Source organism: Aplysia californica, unplaced genomic scaffold (genome assembly GCF_000002075.1).
Source record: "Aplysia californica isolate F4 #8 unplaced genomic scaffold, AplCal3.0 scaffold00587, whole genome shotgun sequence".
Taxonomy (NCBI): Eukaryota; Metazoa; Mollusca; class Gastropoda; order Aplysiida; family Aplysiidae; genus Aplysia; species Aplysia californica.
The window spans coordinates 154,693-166,289 of record NW_004797857.1 but is presented as its reverse complement, the minus strand read 5'-3'; the positions used below and the strand labels follow the sequence as shown (position 1 = coordinate 166,289).

Genomic DNA, 11,597 nt, shown 5'->3' with positions numbered 1-11,597 from the left:
CCATATCCCTGGAGTGTTTACATACACACGATAACCGGGCACGTAGCCTCAGGGTCTACGTACACGGTAACCGAGCACGTAGCCTCAGTGTCTACGAACACGGTAAACGACAACCGGGCGTGTAGTCTCAAATGTCACACACACGGTAACCGGGCGAGTAGCCTCAATATCTACGTACACGGTAACCGGCAGTGTAGTCTCAATGTCACACACATGGTACATGTAACCGGGCGCGTGGCCTCAATATCTACATACACGGTAAACGGAAACCGGGCGTGTAGCCTCAATATCTACGTATACGGTAACCGGGCGCGTAGCCTCAATATCTACGTACACGGTAACCGGCAACCAGGCGTCTAGTCTCAATGTCACATATACGGTAACCGGGCACGTAGCCTCAATATCTCCCCTCCCCATATCCCCGAGTGCGTCTCTTGAAAATATCAATAATCTCCCCCCATTCCTGAGTCCTGTACTTCGAAGCGCTCAGAACACGCGCAGGTTCATTGACCGGTCACAATGGCGAGCCCGACAAGACGCTTGTATAACTTTCTTTTCTTTATGTTGCCCCCCTGACAGTGACAAATATTGATTTATTTTCATGGCGACACCACGTTTGTAATGCCGAACCTTCATGTTACAATAATTGTTGCGTTATCAGACTATTACTGACAAATTTCTAGGTGGTAAAGAAAGCGAAAGTAAAAGCTTACTGGACGCTCTGTTATGAAATTTAGTGGGTATCATGCTGGACTATAGAGCGGTTGACCCTAGTGCGTCCTCGTCGAAAAAGCGCAAACTTTGCGAACAGAGTTACCCTACTTGTGTGAAAAACAATAAAAGTGACACTCTTTTTGGCTGAGTGAACTATCTCTTGGACCCTCCGGTTACCGTGTACGTAGACCCTGAGGCTGCATGCCCGGTTACCGTGTATGTAGACTCTGAGGCTACGCGCCCGGTTACCGTGTACGTAGACACTCCATTTCCATATTTTTATTAGGTCAGGCCCCCCTCTACCCTCCACCTCAATATTTTATTAGGTCCCCCCCCCCCCCCCCTACTCTTGACTTTAGCTAACGAAACTACAAAATCTCCGAGAATAACAATATAGAATCTAATATTATTCCCGGGTGAGAAATGGATATTAGATGTCTATATTTTTATTTTCACCGCGGGTGAGAATAATGACATCCTTAATAATTATTATTGTCATCATAGGCCTAGATCTGGCACTCCTGTACAATTGCGGGTGCTTTTTCGGTAGTTCCCACCCTCCTTATTTGAGCCTAGATCTACATCGAGATCTATACGTTTGATGCGAGGCGAGCTAAGATATCAAACCTAACAACTGCGAAACATCAAATTATGGTAAAATTCAGAAACCCCCACCTTAGTTTTGTCAGGTCGGGGGGGCTAGCCCCCCTGAAACCCCCCCTACTCTTGAGGCCAAACCCGGCGAATAACAATTGCGGGGTGGGAACTACCGAAAAAGCGCCCAATTGCGGTCCCGTTTAGGGATACTTGCTTTGACCCCACCAACGATTACTTCTGGTTCTAAACGATTACTTTTTGATACGCCTGCCGATAGGCCTATGGAGAGATAGCCAATCAAACCTAATTGCAAAACATCAATTAAAGTCTTCCGTAACGTGTGACCACCCCAACAAACACTACACAGACACAACAAAAAAGTGAGGACGGCGATTGTTAAGATTCCCGCATTTGATTCCGATGTGTGTTTTTCATAGCCTCGGCTGGCATGTTTCGCTTTGGTCCCTAACTCTGACCCTAACACCTAATCTTACCCCAACCCTGACCTTGAAAACGCAATCGGAATGAAACGCGGGAATCTCAACAATCGCCAGGAAGAGACCTAACACTTTAGAACCCTCACTAACCCTAACCCTAACCCTACCCAGTGGCGGTGGGGGGATCAAAATTTGTGTGTGGCTTAGGTTGTTTCCACTTCTTTACCGCCAAATAGTAAGCAATAAGAACTAAACAGTGATGATTTTTCTATACTCACGGTAAGACTCGGCATTTTGAGAACCATTCAAACGAGAAGAGTTGTAATACCTTTGTTTTCCATCTCTTTGTTCTTAGAGTTAAATTCTTGTTAATGATGGGGACGAAGCCGCTTCACCTCCAAATTTCCTTTAATTAATGTTCATGTGATGAAAAAGTTGCCTTAATAGTTCGACCTGATTTATACTGTTAAAATCTCAGTGGCACAAACTCAAAATGTACCCATAGCACTTCAAACATATTACTTCCATGAGCTGGATTAGGCTGTGTAGTCGAGAAAGATGAACGCACCTAACAAAGAACCATTGAGCGCATAGGTATCTGTGTCAGTGGGGAAAAGTGTGTCATAAACTTTCACCCCATTGTCAAGGCTAGGAGAGCGTGAGCCCTCAGTACAGTGTTCTTTTTTTCCAAGTCTTTACCTTTGTTTCATTAAGGATGGCCGTGGGAAAGGGCTCATCCTTTGCTAAGCCCTAAAGACATTTGATTGGCTGCTGGGTTACTACAGTTGTAAGTGGTGACAAGAGTGATTGGATAAAGGAGCAAGCCACCAGGTTGATCAGTCTGTGTTCATTGCGTGTGGTCATAACAGTTTCAACTGATTTCATTATTATGGAGAAACTTTCATTTACTTTGGGATAGAGTTGGGGTGGTGGGTGAGGAGGGGGGACGGGCTCAAGTCCATGAGTCCTTCACTACCCACCGCCACTGACCCTACCCCTACCTCTATTCTACTCAGTCTCATAGTGGTCGCTCGTTACAGAAGTCCCCCCTTAGAATGTTTCACTATGTAGTGGTATCTCTGGCAGTGCACCAAGACTCAAACTCAAGAGAGTTTACTTTATTCTTTGGCCCCCTATATTCTCACCCCTGGGGAGAATAGCTCTTGACCCAATATTCTCACCCCCACCCTGGTGTGGGCATGAGGCGAGGACTCACCCCTGACCTCTGGCAGACCGATAAAATCACCTAGGCTAGGCTGCCCTAGGTGGCTTACCTCATGTGGTTGAGAAATGACTCGAGTGTTTGGCGCTTGTTTACTTGTAGGCCAACTGCTGATTACCGTTGCCATAGCCTTAAGTTTTTTTATCAAATAGATTCTAGACTTCTTAAAATTAGGCTATAATTGTGAAATTATGTGAATACTGGTGGGTATCAGAAAGAAAAAAAAAAGTTCTGCTTTTGACATTTCGTTCTTGTAACCATAGCTCGTTTTTTTTTTCACTGTTGTTTGCTGTTCATGATGTGAAATGGCCTTCACCCAGCCCATTAAATAAACCAAACCTGAAACTTATCTAGGACTGCACAACTTATTTTCTGTGCTGTTCTGTGTGTGTCTGTGCTATAGGCCTACTGTATTTAAGTATTAGCACTCCTGTTTAGTTGATGGGCACATTCAAAGGCATGAGGGGGGTGAGAATAGCGAGACGCAGACTGTTCTCACCCCTGGTGAGGATAGCCACTTCTTTATTCTTTATAGATTAGATCTAGACCTAATTTATTTTTAATGTTTTTATAAACAGATTTTGGCTGAAGTTGAAGATTAGGTAAACCTATTTAAAACAATGGAGCCATGAATACCAGGTCATTATGAATTCAGTTAGGCAAGAATAAAAAGTTTCAAGAGTCAACAAGATATAATAATAGTGCATCAGTCATGGGGTTGGTAGTTGGAGGTTTTGCACTTTAAAAAGTATTTTTTTTCCTTTTTGATCCTTTTCTATTTTTCCCATGTCCGTTCGTGATTGGGCTGATGTGCTTCTTTTTACTCAAAAACAAACTCTCATGTATGTGATGAGTGGTCAAAATCATCTTAAGGGAACAGACTTGGCTTGAGACTATGAACGTGAACAGGATTTTAGATCACTGTAAGTACAATAACATTTTTTACCTCAGATCATAGCAGAAATAAGTTTAGTAACATAAGTAAAATCAATTTCTTTATTTTTCTTTACTTTCGACAGAAGCATTTTGAATACCTCGCTCACAATGCCTGGCAAGAGAAGTCGTCATTTGCAACTTCAAAAGGCGAGAGAATTGAGATGGGCAAGAGCAGCTGTGGCTAAACACTTGAAGGCAACTGAACCTGAGCCACCACCACCACCACCTTCAGGTAGCCTACCATTTTTTATTCGCTAAAATTCTTTTTTTTTTCTGTATATATACATGAATGCATTCCATGTGGGCCCAGTTGGTTGACAGTTTGTAAATTCAAGTGATACTCTGTCTGGGATCGGTTAAGAAATAAATAGTAATTTAAAACCAGCCTGGAGAAAAGACATAAATTCTTTAACTCTTTTCTGATTTGTTAGGTGGGAAAAAAGTTTCAGTATTCATTGTCTGGATGGTTGGAAGGTACCACAGGTAGGTTCTGCTTTTGTTCTTTCCTGCTGCAGCGACAGTTCCCGTCTGTCTGTCTTACTTTTTCCACACCACAAAATGATTATTATTGTGTCTGTGTGCTTCTCTTTATTTATATACTGATACAAACAAATAAACAGCTTTCCTTGTGCCATCATAACCCAAAAAGTAATAAATGGGTGACTTTATTTAGGCTATATGTGGCTCAAATGAGCACTTCCATCACAACGGCTATAGAGCTCAAATTTTAAAAAACTGTTAAACTAAGCTGGAGGCTTTCTGTTTTATGGGCCTTTCTTAAGTTCATGAGCTTGATTTTTTTCATTTTCTCCGCCTTCAGTGATAGGTCAAGGACACCCGGAGAAGCCAACAGCGAATCGGCAGAAAGACCAGACAACAAACGCGGGGAATAATGACTGTGTTAAGAGGTACTATTTGACTGTCTCTTGCGAGTTTAGATTTCATGAAGACTTCTCCTGGGGGCTCTTGTGGTCTAGACGTTTTGATGTTCGCCTCTCATTTAATACTATAACTGGCTAATGCTGATGAGATCGGCACCTTCTTTTCCTATATATGAAATTGGCAGTTTCCAAAAACGGTCTAAACGAACTTGGAAAAGATCGATGCAGAATGAAAACGCACTAATTTTTAAAAGAATGATCTCCTATAGTTACTAGAACTCTTTTTGAGCCAGAGGAATGAAAAAGATTGTCTGTTATTTTAGAATGGCCAGCAGCCGCGACTCTGCAAGCCAGTGGAAATGGCTTCGTCGGGTCTCGGTCGCTTCTGAAAACGGTGTTTGCGAACCCCGAAAACTCAGGCGCTGAACGGAAGTGCACCGATTTTAAAAAGAAGGACTTCCTGTAGTCATTAGAACTCTTTTGGGGCCAGAAGAACCCAAAAGATTGTCCGACGGAAAAGGTTCTTCGCTTAAAAGTGTTCTCCTTTCACCTCCTTTCCTGTTGTTTCTAATCATGTTCTGTCATCTGCTTTCGTCTCCACTTTCTGCCCCCTCCTCTGGGCTCCTGACTCTTTCTACTGCTACTCCTTGGCGCTTCATACTGCTGTCTTTCAGCCACACCCCTGATCTTTTGTAGGTGAGATCGAACACCTAGCCCTCTCAAATTTAAGGAAGGAAAAATCTTAAAGGTCCCGTGTGCTAGTTGCACGCGTTAAAGATCCCTTGGTGGTTTTTTTAATCTATAAGAGTAGACTTTGGCCGCCATGCAGGCAAAATTCATGATTAATCTCTACCAAACTGGAAAATGCTAAATACTTAATGTGTCCCATGGGATCATATGACCTTATGCAGTCACTTGTGCTGAAAAATTCTTGCAAGAAATGACAAAAAACCTCAGCTCAAATGAGTTTTTGCTCCTTTCATCTCTAAGTATAACTTAGTATAAGAACTAAGTCATGACTCATGAGGAGAATTGTAAATTGAAAGTTAAGATCTACTGTTGAACTTGTTCTAACAACCACCTCTCCGAGACAATCCCCTGTGCAAACAAACACTTCCCCATCCCCACCATTCCCCCACCCCCATACTCATTTTAGCCTTACTTTTATTGTTATGATGATCACATAGATTGCCTTCACAGAAGAGATCAATCATTCTTAAAGTGTTTGGGGATTTCTGATTAGAACTGATACATACCTGTAATTGAAAGGGCTATAAACAATTTATCGCAGCAGTATCCCTCCAAGAAATTCAGGAAATAACATGGGGAGAGCACTCTAATGCAATTTTCTAGCCACTCCATTCAAATCTTTTTAGGCCTCTTTCGTTGAATATGGTTTCATTGGTTTACCAATCCTATACAACTGATGAAATGGATTTGATGAAAAGACTGTTGAAGTAGAGATAATAATTCTGATGACATAATATTTTCTCAGGTGAAATAAGGGGATGTTTTCATTCTGATGATAACCACCATGGTCGGTGTGATACATTGTTTTCTCAGCCAAGAATGTCTACCTACAGTAGACAGATCTAGTAAAAAGTGATTGTATGGGTTTAACGCCCCTATTAGAATTTATTAAGTCATTTAATAGGTGAGACCTTCCAATTAAATATCAGTTTCTTATAGGAATGAGCCAAATGGGTCTAGATACTTGAAAACTCCACAAAATTATCCCAGTTCAAGAACGCCCAGTCTAGAATTTGAACCAGGGCTGTCTGCTCCGTAGTCTAGCATGGTACCAACTGAGGTAATCATGCACCCAACAAATCTAGATCTGGGAGAGGGTCATGTGGTGGTGAAAGAGGATGTGGTCATACGTGTGGTCAGTGAAGACAAACAATCGAAAGGATAAAAAAGAAACTGGTTAAACTGACTGGAGTGATAGCAATATCACTCATGATTTATTTGCTTCACCTTTTCCTGGTAATCTTGAAGTCTTTAGAGCCTGATTCCTCAGTATACGAATTTTAGCTTCAAAATTCCAAAATATGAGCAGGCAGGGCAAATCACAACTGGTTATTTTACTTAATAAATGGAAAGGGTAATTGATGTTTCAGTTCATGTTGACTGACGTTTGGAAGGTGCCGTAGGGAATTGTGTCCAATCCACTCAACCCCTGTAGCTTCCATGGCATTGTGTTCTGACCACTCAGCTTTTTCAATGTCCTTTTTGTGTAATAATGGAGTAAATTTGACAAATCTAAGTCCCATGCTCTATTTTCTACTTTTGCAGATTACAGCCTGCTTCAGTGGCAGAGGATAGCAGTGTCGAAAAGTATATCCAGGATTCAAGTTCTTATTCCACCTACCCAGCAGTCACCTCACCAGCAGTCACCTCGCCTGCAGTCACCTCTCCTGCAGTCACCTCACCAGCAGTCACCTCACCAGCAGTCACCTCACCTGCAGTCACCTCTCCTGCAGTCACCTCACCAGCAGTCACCTCTCCTGCAGTCACCTCTCCTGCAGTCACCTCACCTGCAGTCACCTCTCCTGCAGTCACCTCACCTGCAGTCACCTCACCTGCAGGCAAGAATGACTTTGTTTTTGAACAATTTGACAGAAGTGGATATGTCATTGTAACAGCAGACTCTTGTCAGCCCATGAAGGTAACTTTTGAGAAGAAAATACACTTTCAAATCATATTCGATTCTTTGAAAATGGCAGATAGCTTGGTAAGTGAACCGTCTAGTGAAGCGCCAGAGACTGAAGGTGGAGAGATGAGCTATGTCATTATTGAAAATGCTATATCTGGACTGGAGAGAGATCTAATAAGTGAAAGTGATCTGTTACATGTTGTTAATGTGCAGGATGAAGAGCTTCCCATAGAGGCCTCGTCTTCCGATCAAATCGAAAAAGAAAAAAGTTTAAGCAGGAAAAGGAAACGATCAAAAGTGATGGAAGAAGATGAGTGTTACTGTCATTACTGTGATTTACCGCTACGAAACAGGTCCAAGTATGTGAGCCATTTACAAAAAAAACACCCGAATCGGAGGGATAGCAAGAAGTTAATTAAGGAATTTTCAAAGGTTAAGAATGTAGAAGACAGTGATTCTAGTGACAGTGTGAGTAAAAGCATTGAGGATTTGTCCAAGGTTGATGAGACCGAAGTGTTAAAGTGTGGCCAGTGTGATGTCTCTTTCAGAACTCAATCTGGCTTTGATCGGCATCGCAAGTGGCATTTGAGAGAGGAGAATGGAGGAGAGATTCCTGTAGTGGACAAACAACATTTGATAGAAAAAGAAGAATCTGTAGCGGATGACAATAATCAGGGACTTGTTGAGTCAAGTGAGGAGGGACATTCAACAGAGGAAACTATATGTGAGATTCCCACTGCCAGATTTCCTTGTCGTTTCTGTCAGGAAATATTTCCCTCCATTTTGACACGTAGAAGCCACATTCAGGTTATGCATGAAGATGAACTGAAGTGCAAATATTGCGGCATTGTTTTTGTTACTGCTTACGAATGCCAAACACATTGTAAGACTCATGGACCTTTCTGCTTTTTGTGCAAAGAGTTGTTTTCTAACTGGAGTCACTTAAACATTCACTGGAGGGACAAACATTTAGATTCTGTGGATGCTGAAGGCAACAAAATATTTGAGGAATGTCCAAAATGCATTCTTGTATTTGCTGATAAAAAGAAACTTGTGAAACATTTGAAAAACCATGAACGACTTGAACAGAGGGAAAAATATGTCTGCCATGTATGTGCCAAAGTCATGCTATCTAAGCCTGCTTTTGATGCACATGTGCACAGCCATAGTACTGACAAAGGTATCACTGACCAGATGCCATGTGACCAGTGTGGCAAGATTTTTGCCAATAAACATGCCCTCAACAATCATCATGCGAAGCTGCACAGGGCAAGACCTTACAAATGTAAAGTTTGTAGCAAGGCTTTTGCTCTTTCCTTTCACTTGATACGTCATGAATACCAACACATTGCCGGCAGACCGCACCAGTGTTCTCTCTGTCAGAAATGTTTTTCATCGAGTTATAACCTAACGGTACACATGAGGACCCATACAAAGGAAAGACCATTTAGCTGCATCCATTGTTCACAACGTTTTAGCCATAAGTGTACATTACAGGGACATGTTGCTTTAAAGCATAAGTCAGATACACCTATCAGCTAATCCACTTAGCAATTCAGAGTAACTTTTTCGACGACCATGTCAGTACAGTTATATAAGGTCTGAATCCGTATTTATAACTGTTTTTGTAAGTTGTCCATTATCCCTGAGTGTTTAGTGTATGCCTTTGAACACAATGCCAAGAGTATCCCTGCAGTTGTTATTTTGCTCTAGTTAAGTGAAACATTGTTTAAAATTGTTCATGTTACATGCAGCATTCCAAATTTTTAAAAGGAATACCATGTATATACATACATATATAATCCTCACATAGATCCAATAAGACCCCCTCCCAACTCTGTTTCTGTAATCTAGATAGATAAAGATTTAGTCTGTTTTATCTTACCCTATTAGCGCCACTGTCACTGAATCAAGTCTAGGCTTACAGAATACCAAAATTAAATGTGTTGAAGTCTCAACACATCCCATACAATCTGGATCCAATGAATCACATAGCTCATAGCTCTAGAATTATGTAAACCCAATTCATTTAACAGAAATTTAGTTTTCTTATGGGGCTGTCATGATTTAGAGATATGGTGTTCTCTCATTGAAAAGATCCAGAGTTCGAAACCTGAGTGAGAGCTTTAAAAGTTTCCTTTTAAAAATGTTTCTCCTTTCCCCTCTTTCCTGTTCTCTAGTCCTGTTCTGTTATTTGCTTTCATCGTATATCGAAGCTGAAAATGCTCTAGTCGGTATAAAAATACACAGAGTATAAAGTGTCTTCGAAATCGGAATGAGGCTGCCTGAAAGCAAGGGGCCCTATGAAGAAGGAAAAAAGGTCACATAAGCCAAGCAAAAATGAGTTGCACTGCAGGTTGAAGAACCAGCAATTGACTACCTATGATTTAGCAGGGGAAAGCAAAGAAGAATATTGTTCGTATTCTTTTTTTTTTTTTAGAATATTTATTATGCTTAAGTACAAAATGTATACACTGGTATACTGTTGACAACACAGAGACAAAGTGACAAGATACTGTGAGAATCTAAGCCGGCTGAACAATCTCAACTCATCACAAAGATCTACTAGATCTCATAACCCCCATAATGGTCCCAAAATTAATTAACATGAACATAAATAGGAACATTATAGCTTGGATTCTTGAGTTCTTAACCGATCGACCTCAATATGTAAAATTAAATGGTGTAAAATCTTACCTCCTATTCATGAACACCGGTGCGCCCCAAGATTGTGTAATATCCCCTGTCTTGTTTACGCTTTACACCACTTTTGATAACAAAAACGTCAAACTAATAAAATTTGCGGATGATTCCATTCTACAAGGATTTATAACAACAAATGAGAATGAATACAGGGACGCTGTAAATGTATCTACAAATTGGTGTGACTACCACTTCCTTTTACTAAATATAAAAAAAACAAAGGAATTAATAATAGACTTCAGATATTTTTTAAACCAATTGCAACCAATATTTAAGATATGGAGGTGGTAAGCTCTTACAAGTATCTTGGAATAACAGTTGATAACCAGCTTGACTGGCTCTTGCGCATAAAAAAGTAAATCAAAGAAAGTTCCTTTTAAAGAAATTAAGAAGTTTTCGTGTCGATAATAAGATTATGTCCCTTTTATACCATTCTATGTTTGAAAGCATTGTATTATTTTGTATTTGCTCCTGGGCTGGGAATTGTAGGGTGAAAGAAAAAGAAAAATTCGACAGAACCATTAAGAAAGCAAGCAAGATCTCTGGATATGATTTTACTGGAATTTATGAAATGTATAACACCACAAGTATAAACTAAAAAGATAAAAAGCATTTATAAACGACCCATCATACCCCCTTTCCACGCAAATTGTAAGATCACACAGTGGCAGATATGTACCTCTAAAAACAAAGAAAAAAAGATATAAAAGAAGTTTTTTACCATCTAGCATAAGGCTATTGTCAGAATAACCATCAGTGTGTAGGCCTATTGCTCTTTCGAGTTTTAAATATTCATTTGACTGAAATTCTTGGGCATTTTAAAGTCTTTTTTTTTCCCGAATACCTGTTAAAGTTCATGATTTATACACTGATAATTATTACTGCACAGCTGCCAAGAGGGTGCAGTGTCTCTTGTGCAGTCAAAAATTTGTGGTGCAACTTATCCTCAAATATCTCTTTAATGGGTGAATCAATGTTATCCATACTTTGCTCAGCAGTTTGTATCAATATGTCTTAACTAAATCATATTTTTCTACTACAATTGAGGCTAGATTAAAAAACTGTTCTTCATAGATTTATATAAAATACTATAAATCTCCATCACGCTGAAAATGGGATTGTTCACAGCACTTCCTGCTTCTCACACACATTTTGCATACGCATAAATGGCCTACGTCACAGCTCACCAATGACACTTTTTGTTGGCCAAAGAAATGTTACAAGAAATCCATTACATAATGAACACATTTTTTGCACTAAAGATTCTCAAAACAAGCGTTCAATAAAGGTAGTGTCACGACTAGAAAAAAAATACGGACTTGCTTTTGAAAGCGACATTGCCCTAGCTGTAAACATTTTAAAATCTGTAGAAACCACCCACTTGGATTTTTTGTTAGCGTTTATTAAGGAATTTTCTAGAATACAGCTAATAATAGGTTTTACAAAAATAC

General features: G+C 40.3%; 1 protein-coding gene across 3 annotated transcripts in view; it reads left to right on the top strand.

Annotated features, from left to right (window-relative positions):
- LOC101851827 (zinc finger protein 184) overlaps positions 1–10,562 on the top strand; it is an 11,186-nt gene extending 624 nt beyond the window's left edge. The window contains exons 1-4 of one of the 3 annotated variants that reach the window (XM_013087420.2): positions 2,303–2,579; positions 3,990–4,138; positions 4,727–4,814; positions 7,083–10,562. In XM_013087420.2, the coding sequence (XP_012942874.1) occupies positions 4,015–4,138; positions 4,727–4,814; positions 7,083–8,985 (2,115 nt within the window). In that variant the 5' untranslated portion in view covers positions 2,303–2,579; positions 3,990–4,014 and the 3' untranslated portion in view covers positions 8,986–10,562. Of the gene's footprint in view, positions 1–2,302; positions 2,580–2,757; positions 3,174–3,989; positions 4,139–4,726; positions 4,815–7,082 lie in introns of those variants that run through there. The other 2 variants (XM_013087419.2, XM_005107225.3) reach the window with 2 other exon arrangements.
- The last annotated feature ends 1,035 nt before the right edge of the window (positions 10,563–11,597 follow it).